The sequence below is a fragment of the Saccostrea cucullata genome, unplaced genomic scaffold, assembly GCF_032062105.1.
Source record: "Saccostrea cucullata isolate Sc308-1 unplaced genomic scaffold, CSIRO_AGI_Scuc_v1 ctg203, whole genome shotgun sequence".
In the NCBI taxonomy this organism is placed as follows: domain Eukaryota; kingdom Metazoa; phylum Mollusca; class Bivalvia; order Ostreida; family Ostreidae; genus Saccostrea; species Saccostrea cuccullata.
Genome location: NW_026925998.1, coordinates 386,684 through 403,946, shown reverse-complemented (window position 1 = coordinate 403,946; position 17,263 = coordinate 386,684). Strand labels below are relative to the sequence as shown.

General features: G+C 32.4%; 1 protein-coding gene across 1 annotated transcript; it reads right to left on the bottom strand.

Annotated features, from left to right (window-relative positions):
- Nucleotides 1-4,171: 4,171 nt before the first annotated feature.
- LOC134270310 (uncharacterized) lies at nucleotides 4,172-16,964 on the bottom strand. Its single transcript, XM_062752531.1, has 8 exons — nucleotides 16,746-16,964; nucleotides 16,012-16,584; nucleotides 15,657-15,757; nucleotides 10,446-11,528; nucleotides 9,207-9,261; nucleotides 8,695-8,966; nucleotides 6,841-6,871; nucleotides 4,172-5,124 (listed from the first exon to the last, which is right to left on the bottom strand). The coding sequence occupies exons 1-8, from the start codon at nucleotides 16,900-16,902 to the stop codon at nucleotides 4,763-4,765; spliced, it is 2,634 nt and encodes an 877-aa protein (XP_062608515.1). The 5' UTR covers nucleotides 16,903-16,964; the 3' UTR covers nucleotides 4,172-4,762.
- Between the last annotated feature and the right edge of the window lie 299 nt (nucleotides 16,965-17,263).

Sequence of the window (17,263 nt, the reverse complement as noted above, 5' to 3'; positions counted from 1 at the left end):
AAGATTTCGAACATACATCACAAGATTTTGAATATACATCACAAGATTTTGAATATACATCACAAGATTTCGAACATACATCACAAGATTTTGAATATACATCACAAGATTTTGAATATACATCACAAGATTTTGAATATACATCACAAGATTTCGAACATACATCACAAGATTTCGAATATACATCACAAGATTTTGAATATACATCACAAGATTTCGAACATACATCACAAGATTTTGAATATACATCACAAGATTTTGAATATACATCACAAGATTTCGAACATACATCACAAGATTTTGAATATACATCACAAGATTATCGAATATTGCAACGTTTGACATGCCTATAGTACCATTAGTCTTTTACACATACATGCATATTTGATGTATTCCTTTTAGACAGGATTATTGTTGAAATCATTTATGTCAACTGCTAATTGTATAATTGTTTTGCTATTCATTGGCTTATCTTTTCCTTATTATTGTAACAATTTCATACTTGTCTGTTATGGGCTCTAAATTAGAAATAAAATGTTCTGTTCTGTTCTATGATATAGTCTTATAAGTATAGGATAAGATATAAGGGTCCGATCAAACACTCAGAAAATTTTAACTATAGTGACACCCCTTAATACATCCGTGAATAGCAAGAGACGAATAAGTAATATTTTCGTCGTAAGGAATATTGAGATACATGACTATCAAAACTCAAGCTCGAAGTTCAATTGAAACAATGCTAATTTTGTAAGATCTTGTGGGAAGCATCCCCTGTCGATCGCTCACATCCGCCGTCTGCTTCTTGTCTTCATTGGGTAACGGGAAAAGTCCGTAGATATTAGAGTTTTAATAATTAAGACTACAGTCATGGACAGTCATGGACTATCCAAATAAGTATGAAAACGTCGATTGCATTAGCCGACAAGGTCATTGAATTACAAACCATACAACTTAAAAATTGTATTGACCGTAAAACGTATTAAATAATAAATCTAAACGGGACTGATGCTATCCTTGAATCTATCAATTCATTTGTCAATACATGAAACTTGAAAGTATGATATTAGTCAATTTATGTACTCTGCATTCATGAATTAACAAACTAGTATGTACCTTAGGAATTCATATGACGAAATATGTATATATATGTAAATTACTTGAATCTGATTCGTCGAGAAACATTTGTTAAAAAACAATATTATACTTTCATGTAAATTACTTGAATCTGATTGGTTGAGAAACATTTATTTTAAAAAACACTATTACCCGCTGAATAATGAAGCCACGCCCTCCTGCGTAGCAACAGTCAACATTGCTTGACGACGGGTGATATTCCAAAAAATAGCGACTGCGCAGAATTTATGCGCACACGGTTCACTGTTATATGTATTTGTATAAAACATTCAGTATAACATAATGAATATTGCATGTAGTTAAGTGTGACATTAAAATTTTCACCCCTCCAAAATCATTGTCATTTACTGTTAGCACTTTCTGGCTAATGGCTTTAACCGACGTTTTGTCAACGGCTAATGGTCTGCGACGCAAAAACTGAAGGGGTGGAGGTGAAGGGGGTATTCAAAGATTGCCTAAAATCTACATTTAAATACGCTTTACATTTTAGAACTCTGAAATATGTGAGTCAATATATTTTTAAAGCAAAAGCAATTATTCCAATTTGATTGTTTTTAATGTGTATTTGTAGATTCATAGCATAGTGATCGACCCAAGTCTGAAAGACGCGGGAGAACGTGATTTTGGGAGAAAGGGGGAGGGGGGTAAATGAAATTCGTTACGAGTGAGTACCACAAAAATATTATGGAAACATGATTGGAATTTTACTGCTTTCCGATATTTTTTTATGCATTTGAGTCACAGATTAGACACGGATCTACATATGTACCATTTCCGAGACCACTCTAAAATCTATATACAGTCACAAACAATTGATAGAATATACATGATATACATTTAAGTTCTGTAGCGTGTTTGGTGAGCAATTCGCTAGGTCTACACGTATTCCCGAGTATCGGTGAATACAAGTTTCATATGCATTTCTTGTCCTTAAAACCGTAAATGCTGAAAATCCATGCGTATTATTAAATGCATTAATTCTTTGAAAATCTTCTTCTCTGCTCCTGGGTATTAAATAAACTTATTAAGTTCATAGTTATGATGAGCAAGAGTGCCTCTACCAAAATTGTGAATTTTATAGCCTCAGGGTCAGGGTAAATTTACCTAAACCACGTGTCTGCGATAAAATGTACACGTAGTAAACCAGCATGTTTTGTTGTTCTGTTATCAGATTGGACAATGACTAAGTGCGAAATAATAACAATTGCCATATAAGGTCCTCTCGGACATGCATATCCCTTTATTGTACTAAGACCCGCCCATTCTCTTGCCATAAAAGAAAATATTCTCACAAACCTGGCCGAATTTAGCTGTGATAGGGTCTAAAATATCAAAGGTAATGCGGTATTCCTTATAATTGATATGTGTCTGAACTATTGAAGCTATTCAAAAGGCGTCGTATTTATTCACTCATGTTTGAAAACTAACAACATCGTTGTAGATTAAATATAATTCGTCGTGGAAAAAGGGGCCCCAGATAGCAGTTATGTCACATCATCCTTTGCTTTTACTGGACAACATAACAACTATCATTTTTAACCATCTGCCTTCCTTCACTTAAACGATCAATCCAGTCATTGATTGAATTAATAGGAAGTTATTTGTCTTAATAAACTGTGTACAAATTATCATACGCTACTTCAAAGGGATTTCTATGATAAACCATAAATTTTACATTCGTTCGTTGAACGAGTACGACTGATACTACCATTTTACGTGACGAGTGACCTACATAATGATGTCATTTTTACATTGTGACGTCACAAACAAGGAACAAAACTTTATTCAGCATATGCTATTTATAGAACTTGTGTATGGCTATGTGTATACCATTTTTTTTAAAAATCTCCTTTGTGGTTTTGTAGATATAGAGATAGTTCGCGAACTTTTTTATCACCCCTCGTATATTTATGGCAAGCCAAATTCATAAGAATGAGCTAAACAATAGTTTCACTGTTGATAAACTAGGTTCATTGACTGTAAACTATAGTTTACAAACCGTGAACTATAGTTAACAATTCGTTCACTATATTTTTCATCTGTAAAACTATATTTAAAGGTTGTTAAGAATTGTAAACCATACCAGTAGTTTACAAATCGTGAAACTGTATTTTTATCAGATAAACTATGTTTTTTGCAATCGCAAATGATTGTTTTCAGTGTTAAGTATAGTTTAGGTTTCTGAAACATAGATTATTGCGATAACCATGTTTACAGATGTAAAATATAGATTAACGTTGTTAACTAGAGTTTACACTCCGTAAACTATAGTTTACAACCTATAAACCTAGTTTATCGACTGTGAAACTATGTTTAGCTAATTTTTGTGAATTTGGCGTGCCATATGTATTCAAGAATCTGTAATCTTATAGTTCTTAGGAAAGAGATAATTCTCATGCATTTACATGCATATTCAAATTTTTGGGTCCAGTCCTTTCATGATCTGAAGAAAAAAACATAAATCTCCCCTTTTGTTTGTTAGTTTTGCAATATTTGTAAGTTCTTAAAGGAATGAAAAATTTACATAAAAATTCTCAAAAAATATGGATATAACGAACAATATTCGATATAAAAAGTCCATTTAATCTATACAAATCAGGAACACAGTAAACACGAACCTCTAAAGCATCAGAGGAGGGATCAGGTGCCTTAGAGGAGTGAGCATTCCCCGCCGTGTACTATAAGAATCATTGTCATGCTCTAGAAATGTCGAAAAAAATCGTCGCAAGTATGTTGTTTAAATATGACCAATCAATTAGTATGAAAAACGTCAATGATAGAATGTATTTGTTGAAAAGGTTATTGTATTGTGGGTATCGACTCAACTGAGAGATAAACCCAGGTGATGAGGGTATTTTATTGCATTTATAGGTAGGGGAGGTTGAGGAAATTGAGGGTTAAAAAGTTGAAGTCATCACTTTTATCATAAAGCTTGGTAGTTTATAGATTACCATTCACATCTTTTTCTTCTTCAATATCAAAATATGAAACAAATGTGTCGGTCTTTTTGGTATCTTTTATTTCAAGCTCAATGAAACATATCAAGTCGACATACAAGTACATGTATGAATTAATGTAAATCTGTTATAAATTAGTACATGAATTTGCACTATGGTAGTTTTCATCCTTATTAAACTTGTTGTATTTTCCCTCTAAAGATTTAAACCTCTCTTTTACACACAAAAGAATATACTAGTTAATCAGATCACCTGATATTCTAAAATGTGCGCAATACACGATTTTTTTCCGGGAGAGGAGGGCCCACGTCCACTCAAAAAAAATTCCAGCAACAATGGAATATTTTAACAATTAAGCACGAGGGCGAACTTTGTCGAAACTAGAAAATTATTTGATAAGGAAGGTCGTGTTAGTTTATTTCGTTGTCTATTACTCCTTCTTACCATTAACCAAGGATCCCTTTCTCCTGAGGATGAGGTGGGGGGGGGGGCTCCCCATTGTCATTTTGGTTACTTTACTGTATAAATTTAGAAACGTATTAATCCTGAAAATCACTGAAGGGGTCTAGTTAGCATTCCTCTTGTCCCCTTTAGATCCGCAGATGACCTGGGCGACATATTAAATGGTGGTAAATGGAGTATTTTAAAAAATAAATATTCGTGTGTCTTTCTTAGATATGTGCATTTCCGTCATTTGGAAATAAAGAATGTGGAAGCCATAAATCGTCATCTTGTGTTGGTGCAATTAATTCACAAAATGAATTAAAATCACCGTCACATTGTAATAATGCACACCCTAGCATCTTTACGGTGGGCTTGAATTTACTTCCTTCTCTCCAAATGTGCAGAAGCTTTTGAATTCCCCTTAGAACATTATCTCTGTTTTCGTCCATGACTTGTTCTATTTGGCTAACTGGTAAGCCCAACTCTAGAAGAAACTGGAAATATTCTCGTCCAATCCTCAGTGCAACTTGATCAAGTTCCTGGTCGGTCAAATCTTTATCAAGTTCCTCCTTAGGGATATTTTGCATGACTATTTGAGAGGGAAAAAATCATATTTGTGTTTAAAAATTGTCAAAGAATAATGATTTTATTTGTAAATTACAGCATAATATGAGGAACAGCATTGCCTTTTAGTCATTATAATGTATCTTTGTACTTCGGATAAGACAAATTGAATGTACATGTATAAATAAGCCCTTGGTCCTGTATCGCAAAATATGATGGCACTAAAAGACCTCTCACGGCTTAATGGCTATAAATACCAAGTACAGACAGGTCATTGGCAATTGGTGGTGTCTGAACATGATTATCATTACCAAATTCATATGTGTACATAAATTCAAGAATCCAACTGGTGCTTTGTGTGCAATCAGCATGCAAAAGTTGGAATCTCAACTTTACTAAATATCAATTGATAATTTTGAAATAAGGGTCATTCTCAAGTCAAATGTCTGATTTCACAATCCTCTTACAGGGGTCTGATAGGGCATATTTCAAACTATATGGGCAAAAAATGTGTGGTTGAATTTCTTTCATAATATATATTAAGAGATAGTTTGTATCCAAGAACAAAATATCAAAGTTTCAGAAAAATAGAATCTGAGGAAAAGTAGGGCTATCTATTGTCATCTTCGCTAGCCAAGGGTTTCTGATACGCTACTCTCCTCATAAACCCTTGGCACACGGTGTTCATAAAAATCGGGATTTTTTTTCCAGAGTTCTGATTGGATTTCAGTACACCCGGTCGACCAATCAGCAATTGTTTTTTGTAAATGACGATATTCGTGTTTTGGATACTTCTTGACTCTTTAATATTGGAATTGAAAAACGCAAGTTAACAACGATCCGTAAGATAATATGTAATTCTATGAATAGCTATGGTGTCATCCAATATCTTCTAAATATGTGATTAAGAATCTATATTGAAGCTTCCGATTTGTACTATAAGTAATAAAAAAACATTACTCAATTATTGCTTCTAAATTATTCTTGAAAAAACTTTAATTTAATTTTTTTTAAACATGCGTCTTTATTTCTGTCGATGACGCAATCTGTGCGTACCTGATAGATTCAAGATCACTTGACGAAAATAATCCCGTCTTTTGACTTCACCGTAGGCCAAGGGTTTATGAGGAGAGTAGAGTATCAGAAACCCTTGGCTAGCGAAGATGATCTATTGTGTACTACCTTAAATACTTTAGCAAAATGGCAAAGGTATTATTTTTGTTAAAATATAGAAATTAATATTTGGGGAAAAATGAGAGGAGATCCATAAAATTTTCTTTATAACTCAACAGGTCACATTGCAAAGTTTAGAGAATAAATAAATATTTGTATACATGTATATATTTTTTCAAGGGGAGATAACTCATTATTAACATTGGTTATAATTTAAGGATTCTGTCCATGCATTTCATTTAGTTTAATTTGTCCTTATTGCTTTAACACGTTTTCAAAAGCATTATTTCGTTTGAATTTTTATTAAAATTAACAAATATCCGTCTATTATGAATCAAATACCTTAACAAACAAACTTTTCACCTTTGACTAGATGAGCTAGTAAAACATGCAAAAAAGGAAGTGTGAAAAATATATATCAACACAAAAAATAAAACGGTTTCTTTAAAAAATGCATTTTAGAATAAACTGTTACACTAAAACAATTTTAACTAGTTGTAGATCAAGTAAATATTTTGGATATTTAACTTGGAAAGATAAATACATGAATTATATTATGTATACATACCTTGCGTATCAATATAGTTGGTTTTGCAGACCTGAAAAATAATGAACGAATCCAGATAAATATACTATGTTAATTTATTTTACAATGCATATCTAACATACAAGCCAAAAAAAATATTTAATACATTTTCTTATTGCCGGGAGTATCCAGGGCCGATCAAAAAGAGGGGAGAAATCATTTGAAAGACTTAACAGTATAAAGTCTGATGCCATCCCACCCCACCCCTTACTTCCACAAAGTTTAACGTAACAGCACAGGTACCAAAGTCTCTAGTTTTTTTCACAGAGTGTACATGTGAAATAGAAAGCCCCATCTCTTCTCATTCAAGTGTTATGAGCAAGGTTTACGTTTTTGTGTCGGGCGGATAGACTGACTAACTGACAGACGGTGCCAAAGTGAATGTCTTGTCACAAGGAATAGACTTGTGAAATATGAAAGCCATAGTGCCAACTATTTAAACGTAAATGCCAAGGTAAAAGTTCTTCAAAAGATTGACAAACTACAAAGTCAACGTCAAAGGGTCAACATTGTAAATATCCAAAGGAAGATCTTTCACTAAAAATACATAAATAAAATTGTTTTTCATCCCCATTTACAATTCAATATTTTGACCACGCTTAATCTTGTTTAAAAATGGTCCAATTTCCATGGTCTAAATAAAGCTTCAAAGGGTAAAGTTGTTGGTACCTACGTGGCTGTTTTGTCAAAAGGTATTTACAGGTGAGATAAAATAGCGATAGAATCAACCGGTCAAATGTTATGGTCAAGTTTATAAATAGGTCAAACCCAAAGGGTTAAAATTGTTGCTTTTATGAAAAGGTCTTCTAACAAGAAATATACTGGTAAAATATGAAAGCGATGGGTCTTTCAATTCAAAAGTTATGTCCAAGGATAAATTCTTTTTAAAGTAGATCGACCTCAAATGCCAAAGGGTCAGGTAGACCTATAAAAATCTTGTAACAAGCTAGTAAGGTGCATTCCTGTGAAATATGAAAGTCGTAGCAATTACAATTTAAAGATTAGAGCCATCGTTAAAGTTTTTAAAAGAAGGTCAAGCGCAAAAGTCAAAGGTTTGGTACAAAGAGTAGCTCATATCAAAACAAGGGATATAAATGTGAAATATGAAAGTCATAGCACAAACCTATCAAAAGTTATGCTAATGTTTTTCAAAAGTGGATAAAGATCAAAGTCAAAAAAGTTTTAAAAAAATTTGATACGCCAGAAAACCCTTGTTATAAATGAAATTCTTTGGAAATATATAGGAAAGCCCTAGAATAAACGTTCAAAATTTGCAAATGTTGTTCCAACTCCAAGGTACTCGAAGAAATGTATTGTCACAAGATTTGGTGTATGAAACTTTTAACTCCAACTAATTAGGATAAACACATGTTTGCATGGTTGCCTGGATTGGAATAGTTTTTTGATGAAATTAATAAATTTCCATAATATTAAGATATTGTTAAAATTCTACCTTTCGGCAGCCATCCTTATTAATCTATACAAATATTTTCCAGTTCAAATTCCATTTTTGTGTAACTTTTGAATGAGAAATTAAAACTTAAAACTACTCGTTAAACTTGTTCATTTTACTCATTTTACTGAACATGACTCGGATTGTTATTTTTTAATTTTTTTTACAAAAAACAAATTTTTTACAATTCTGACAACATTTTCCGTTGTAAGAATACATAATAATAGAAAATTAAGGTGGAGTGTGCCACCTTTTTAAGCCCTTATAAAGATGGCCAAAAACACACCAATGGAATGTTTAACAGAACTTGCACAGTGTTTAGGTAAAATATGCTCTCATACCGACATTTTCAAAGACATTTTATATAGGGTATATTTTATTACCTTACACAAATTATGAATGTCAATATTGCATCGCTCTAAAGCATCTTGGAGATAAGAGAAAGTAGGTTTTGGTCTTTTTCGCCATTCATACAATACGTAAAACATCTGGTCATTTTGTGACCCGTGTTCCGCCACTATCCTATCCATTTCTTTCTGTGTGATCCCCAGTTCTGTACCAAGCTGGTGTTTTTGAAACGGGTCCGTCAACAACCTTGCTAGTCGTGATAGTTCAACATCCTCTACCGTCTTTTCTTTGCAAGTAAATCCAATACCTGTAAAAATGCATCGACACGTTTAAGCATTTAAACGTATCAATATTTACATCCTCAGAGTATTTTCTCCTTTTTAAAATATTTCTTACGAAAACCTTCACAGATTATCACTTAGCATATCAACTGTGCAAATTTTAAGACCAGTGGCTCTTTCATCAATGACCTACATATCAATATATTATATAAAAATATATTAACTTAATCAAATTTCAGAATATATCTGTAGTTTTTAAGACGTACCTGGGCAGTCTGTATTGCAATGCATTTGGGATTCAGGAGTTGAAATATCATCCTGCTAATAAATTCCAGTAATAAAATAAACTAACACTTTTCCAAGTACGTTAAGCACGTTAATCCATTTCATATTTATTTATTTGTATTTAGGTAGCATAAGTTTTGTTTGGTAATAGTATATTTTACTCTCTCTCTCTTTCTCTCTCTCTCTCTCTCTCTCGCTCTCTCTCTCTCTCTCTCTCTCTCTCTCTCTCTCTCTCTCTCTAAAATATACTATTACCAAACAAAACTTATGTTATACTATAACCAAACAAAACTTATGCTACCTAAATACGCCTCGGTCAATATGAATATTTTTCTGGTGAATAACAAACCATATTCAACATAAAAAAGCCCATAATTGTATTATACTTAAATATTTCAGAATATTCATAGTGTTTAAATTATTTCCTTCAATTTAAAGTTGTATTTTGGTGGGATAATTTCTGCACTTTTCAAGGCAGCTTCAACGACAAAATCTTCATTTTGCAAAAAATTCTGTCAAAAAATATTGCTAAACTTACGATTGAATCGTAATTATTAACTGTATAAATATGGCAGGGTGCAGCTTGCCTCAATATCGCACAGAACATCGTTGAATAAGACGTACGCATGAAAAACTAAAGGTTCTGTGAGCAATGAGCTCACTAAATGATACACCCCCCCTCCCCCACCTCCCATATGAATATAATGGCAGTATCCATGTTTTGTTGTGGGAAACCCAAAATATGTGTCAGATCAAAAAGTAAAATAGGAGGTGCACAATAGCAAAATGTAATAAGGATTCTGTGAAAGTTCCATCAATTTTCATTCAGTGGTATGAGAGGAGTTGCGGATAAGAGATGGGTACCCCAAAGCGTAAGAGACAGACAGACAGATGGACATACCGATTACTATATACCCTCCCGCTTTCTAAGCGGTTATAATAATGTAATCCGAATTAGATACCATTTTTCATTGTGTTGTAACATGTATACCATTGGTTACAAAATTAATTTTAAAAAAAAACAATGATTGTGTGTTTTAGTCAGCTATTTGTGTATCCTCAAAAGACTTGATTGCTGCGAGGCTTACCTGATAAAGTCTTTCAATATTTGTATTAATGAAATCTAAAAATTAAGTTTAAGACTATTTATCCTATTTGTCACATTTCAATAAAGAGACAACATAAAGAATCCATTCATAAGTGGAAAAAATAAAACTTACTAATTCCTGAAAGTCGCTGTTGACTGAGAGATTTTCATGGAATGGAAGTAAACATGCCTCAAGAAAAGACATGAGTGTTATATTGACACTGTTGTAGAGAGCAGCACTGATACTTTCTTTAGACCTCCTATGGACTACATACACTCGAATGTATGTAGGAAATGCTCGTAATATTAGAATGTGATGAAGATCTAATCGGAAAAATCCACAGGCAGTAAACAAGCTTTCTTTGACCACTGGCCACATAGATGTACAGAAGGATAGCAATCTGTATCCAATAGCTGGAGGGATGAGCTCTTTGTTTATCGAAACGTCAAACGACTTGTAAAGCTTTTCTGAATTCTTAAGGAATGTGTCCACTCTCTCTTTACTGTCTGATTCCTCAATCATACAAGGAATAAGGTATATTTTTTGCTGGTTGACATGTACTTCCTTTCCACCAACATATGACTTTGGCTTTACAATTATGTCCATGTGTTGAAAAACACTCAGCAAGACATCAGAATACTTGTGAAGTAGTTCATTATTTGCCCATATCGATTTTATAGTATCTTCTAAGACAACTCCTTTAGTTGACAAATTCTTCCAACATTCCAAATTCCATCCTGATTTTTTCATGTGGCCTTCTGTTGAAATGAGACATTTTAGAGCTCTTATTAGGAATGAAGGATCTAATATTATGATATTCTTCAGCAGCTTGGTATTGAAGAAGATAATGTCGCCAATTTCATGTTGTCGTTGAAGCATGTTTTCCAAAGAAGAATCTTCAATGGGTACTATTGAGTTCTGATTGAACTCTTTCAGTTCTTTTAAAGTTAGAATGTCAATCCCTTCCTCTCTTTTAGTTACAATGAAATCTAACAAATGAAGCCATGATTTTGGGAAAGGCTCTTCCCAATGAGGCTGAAGTTTCGCTTCTTCTAAGATAAAATCTCTAAGGGCAACATATTTTTCTTCATCTGTCTCTTTAGCATTAAAAAATAGACGTTCATTGATGATTAGCTGTTTGTTAGAAACCAGTCTATGATACTTTTCCTTTATTTGTGCACAAATCTTTTCTACTCTATAGGATGGATTTCTTTCCTAAAAAGTAAAAATCCGTTGTGGTTTAATATTTAAAGACAAGCTACCCCGATAATTTGATCGAAGGAAGATTACTGATAAGAAACAATGTTTTCTTCAATTTTAAACCACATATAATTGGAGATTTGTTTAGTGTGCGACCTTTCTAATTCTTTTATGTGATTGTGTCTCTCAAAAACACACGAACCTTCATACATACTCTTTTTTCTCTATTTCTCTTTCTCAAACACATGTATACACACCCTCAAACACATACGCACACAAGAAGAGTAAACAAGAGGCTTATGGGCCATAACGCTCCTTCAGCAACTTTTGCCCTGCTGTTCTTCACACAATTTTCACCTTTGTTTAATTTGACCCTATCCTATCCCCGAGGGTTGTGATTTGAAAAACTTAGAAAGCTTCACATTTTTTGACCAAATGGATCTTCCTCATATGCTCGATGTTAAATCCAGTAAGTCTTGAGAATGAGATACTTTTAATGACCCACCCTGTTTTGTAGTTTTTGATTCCCTTGCACGGGAACTAGGCCTTCAACTTAACATAAAACACCCCCTTCTCATATAAGGGTGCTTTGTTTCAATTTTGGCTAAAGGATGTTGTGACATACGACCCCCGGTAAATTGGCAAAAAATTTAATTTCGCATGACACAATTTTCCATGCACAGTCATTGATATTTTTACATTTATGGAAAACTACTCTTAACAATAGTAGAAACGTAGTTTGGAATATATTTATCTTTCATTTGGGTAGTGGTACCTTGTTTACATCTATTTCACATTGAATATTGACTGATCACTGTATTTTATCAAAATCTACCTATGAAAAGAGAAAATTGTAGCTATGAATTTAATGGAAGCGTACAATTACCATGAGTACAATTACAAACATTTGATTTATTGTATAATTTGATAGTTTTGGAAGTCGGTTAATGAACACATGACTTCTTGTATTACCAAATATCAGTGAATACAAATTTCATGTACATTGCTTGGTCCAAACCGATAGTCGCAGAGGGGTGTGTTCTCCGAATGGCTACTCGGAAAAAACAACAAGTAATTATCACACTCAATTAAGGGGCCCTCTAAGGGGTACAGGTAGACTTACCTGTGTTTACCTGGATAACCAATATATTTTAAATCAGATATATTCATTCAATTTCATTTTAATGAAGAGTTTTTTTTTCCCGAAATATACTGAATAAATATAAATACATGTAGATAAAATTAAGATTTAAGAGAAATAATATTTTTATTTGTACTTTATTTTTTTTTTCAAATTATTCAATAGTATTGATTGAGGATTTACAAATTAGTATCCCCTTTTTGTGCTACGTTTTCAAACTCTTTTAAATAAATCTATATAGTTTTGTCAAATTTAATTCATTAATTTATCATTTTTAATTATCAAAACATTCTTTCAAGTCATCATAAAAAACAGAAGATTATCTTTCAATTTTAAAATAAATATACAGACTCTGCATCTGAACTTCTTCACGTTGGATAGTGATCCCTTAGTTGTAATGAAACATATGAAGATGGACTAAATAAATTGTAAATATTGTAAATATGTGTGATTTGAAAGTGAAACAGTGCTATTTAATATATAATGTGAAAATCAGTGCTGCTAAACAATAGAACTTCAAGATAATTTATAGTTTTTAATGTGTTTTGTGCTTGTAAAATTATTTATTTAAAAAAATATGTATACAAAATATTATTTCATACTACTGCTAAAAAAATGAATTAAAAAAAAGGTTTTATTTAAATTCTGGTAGATTATTCATACAAGTAAGAAGCTGTATCCCTTAGAGGGCCCCTTAATTGAGTGTGATAATTACTTGTTGTTTTTTCCTAGTAGCCATTCGGGGAATAAACCAGATAGCCATGCACGAGATTCTAATTCTGTAACATATATTTAATAAGTATCAATTAAGGGAGAATAAGTCTATAATTTTTTCGTAGTCGGCATTTTTATTAGAATACAGTCTAAGCATAGTTTTGTGTATTGCTACTAACAGACATGACATCGTTTTTTATGTGCAGTATTTTGTGCACAAAACGGCGCGGATTCTGTGACTTGATAACATTTATAAAATCATTTTCATATCAATTTTTGTTTTCATATTTTGTTTCGTCCAATGACAATATACATTTTTAATTTTATTTCAACAAGTATTGATTGGCACTATAACGTTTATCAAAGTATTTAAACATTAAAACATATTGATGTAAAGCGATATTCTTTAATATTGCCAATGGTATGAGGCTTAAATAAAATCAAGGCAATTCGTTATCCGGACGATTCACGTATCCGAACAAATTGACTGGGAACCAAGGCGTCTGCATAAATGGGGTTCCAGTGTATATTTTTATTTGAAATTATATGAAATTCATGTAAAAATCATATAAATATTTTAATTTTTTATGCGAATATCAAAGTTTGTATGATATTCACATATTTTTTTTTAGAACTTTCACGTGAAATTTTCTTTCCACAATATTTTTGATATTCTCTTCGTGCAAAATCTATACTGATAAATTTAAAAATAATATATTTTGCAAATGAAACTCCGAATCGGGTGTACCAGAGTTCGTAATACCTACTTTTTAAAGAATACACTGGGTACAAGGTGATGTCTGTAAAATATAGATATTCCATGATTTGTAGTTAGATATGATTTTTATCCAATGAGTTGTGTGTTTTTTTTAATCCCTGATGTTAAAAAGACAAACGAGGCAATTACAGCTGCATTAGTATAAAAAAGCTTTTTTGTGAGAAGTAATTAAAGTAATGGTAAATCCTCGATAACACAATACGTTGTGAATATATTATGTATAGAAAGACTAATAGTAGGTTTTCCAATAAATTGCTATTATATTCCTCACTGTTAGCATCAAGGCAATCCCAATTTTCTTTAGCTTTGGTGTTGCAAGGTTTTTAGGATACATATTATAATTTATAATATTTGCCTGTCTTGAATTTTCATGTTTTTCCTAAAGACAGCAACATACCCTAACCAAATCTTAGTTACTGATTTTGCTTGGTTACACTGTGTTACCACGTGAACAATAAAATGTATTTATAGAATAATATCGCTCATACATATATACTTTAGGTCAAACATTTTCATTATTTTTCTTAAGTTGTTGATTTAGTGTTTTAGCATGTAGCACCTACCATTAGTGAATACGTTTTTCAGCATAATCTAGCATTTTAAATGTATTCCAAATGAACCCGTGGCTATCACGTACACAGAGATATATTCTAAACAGTTCTTACAGTATAAGTGGCAACAAGGTGTTAAGTTTTAGTGAGATTTTTTTTGCTTTTCTAGTTTTTATTAAGGCTCAGTAAAGGTTTAAAATGGCTGAAAATCTAAATTTTAAAAAAAATAATCCGGCTGTTACCATGGCAACCGGGACACATAGCAACAAAAATTTATTTGATACATCTTTCTGGTGTCGAATACTAAGAATAGGTGAAGTTTAATCAAAATCGGTGACCATGCGCGGCAAAGACGTTAAAATGGTTACAGAGAATTTTTAATGCATTTTCACTCTATAATCAATAGAGCACATTCCTAACACCAGAACCCACAACCCTCGGGCCATGAAATTCACAATTTTGGTATAATAAAATACATTTAATTTGTTAAATACCCAGGAACAGAGAAGACGATTGTCAAAGAAATAATGCATTTTCACTATATAATCTATATAGCCTCGCCCTTGTACTAGAACCCCTGAGTTTCACAATTTTTGTATAGGACTCAATGCTTATAATATTTATGCCAACAGTTTGACTGCTTGATGTCCAGGAGTAAAGAAGAACATTTTTAAATATTGCATTTATTTGAGTGATTTTGCCCCATCCCTCAAGCCCCAGGGGGCAGGGACCATGATATTCATAATTGTTCCCCTTCATCCATAGAAGTTTTATTGATTGGAATCGATTGAGCGATTGCATAGAAAAAGCTGAAAATGTTCAAATGATAATGCACGACGCATACTTCAAGACGATGGACGAAAACGGATAGCAATAGGTCATCTGAGTTTACTCATGTGACCTAAAAACCGAACACAGTATATATTTTTCCTTTATTCAGGAATGAACACAATACTTACTATTTCATCGATATGTGTCCCAATAAGAATTATACGAGGGAATCCTGATTCGTTGCTCTTTGCATAATTTGTTATTGTAGATATCCAAAAGTCTATAAAGTCTGCAAAAATGTATTCAATACATTTAAAATAATATGTCAGGAGACTATATAATAGGTTAAAATAATTCTACATACAATGTCATATTTATTATAACCCCTTTTTCTATTTTAAATCACATTTGGTTCATAATATGAAGTATATGACTGTATGTTAAATTAAAACAGTCTTCATGTTTAAATTTAAATGCAACGAAGCAAAGTACAATATCATTGAAAATCCTATAGAAATAAGAAAAATAAATAATTATTTGTACCTTCAATTTTAGATTCTGATTGCTGTGTCGGGTGTAAGCTCTTGTCTTGAAGTGTTGCATTCAAGTCTTTGGCGCAATTAATGACAAGCAAGTACATACATCGACTAGTTAGAAAGCTCTGGTGAGTTGTGTAGAACACATTCTGACCTCCAAAGTCCCACATGTCGATAAATATATCTTTCATTCGATCTTCAAGCTCTGCTGTTCGTGCTTTCTGTGACTTTTCATAAAATTCCGAAGAATATTTGCTTCTTTCCTCGTTTTCATTTGAAGATTGATCGGGTCTTACACACGGAACATTGTTTGCATTGTTAGTTTTATTATGCATGAGAGTTTTTTGAGATTTATATACAGGTTTCAATAACGATGTACTAGTTTGGGTTGTCGTACTATTAGGATCCGAAACGTTATCAAATGAATGTTTCTGCTTTTCTTCTGCCAAGGCCGTAACAGCTTTAAATATATCATACGTTTCATCAGATATTTTAAAGTTTGTTTTCTTTCCTTTCCTGTCGAAAAGTACTGTATTTGGTGCCGCTGCCAAGGCAGCAGGAGAAATAAAGTTATCTTGAACTGAAATTTAATGAAAAAAGGACAGTCAGAAAAAAAACTAATCAATCAACTTCAATACATTCAAACTGGGTTTTTTTTATTAAACGTATCAAAAATTCAATAATTTGCAGCCTAAATGATTAAACTAATGATTTCTCTCGTTTGATGAAAGAAAAACTAACCTAAACACCACTCTCCGGTGTCATCATTTGAATCATCTATTCGACATCGAGCTCGAAACAAATCTATACCATCAGTGCTTTCAATTCCTTTCATATCTTTTCCTATTAAACCGTATGTCAATGTTGTCTTGCCTACTCCATAATGACCAACAACCATTATTCGAACTTGTCTAATTTTGCAAGCGCCATGTCGCAATTCATTTTCAAATGCTTCCTTTGATACTTAAAAGGAAAACAAAAAACAAAACAAATTATGGTAAAACATGGAAACATTTAACCCCTGTTGATCAGCAGTATCCTTCTGTAACGATGTGCAATTAAGGCATATAAATAAAGGTCATTTATGTCTAAAGCACAAAAGTTAATGTGGCAAAGTATCTTTTCGAGAAATTCGGGGAAGGACTTGTAGCTTTTATATATAGTGAAGTAGTGTGCTACAATTCCATAGCATCTCCGTAATGATGAAAATAAATATTTTGTAAATACACGCGACGCAGGCAAAATAAATTGTTTTTGCA

Excerpts from the sequence above, each read along its gene's own strand:
- LOC134270310 (XM_062752531.1), bottom strand. The coding sequence starts at position 16,902 with ATGGTTGTTGGTCATTATGGAGTAGGCAAGACAACATTGACATACGGT. Across the intron at positions 15,758-16,011 it reads ATCAGAATCTAAAATTGAAG|ACTTTATAGACTTTTGGATA; the intron begins GTACAAATAATT and ends ACATTTTTGCAG. Across the intron at positions 11,529-15,656 it reads GGACACATATCGATGAAATA|GAAAGAAATCCATCCTATAG; the intron begins GTAAGTATTGTG and ends TTTACTTTTTAG.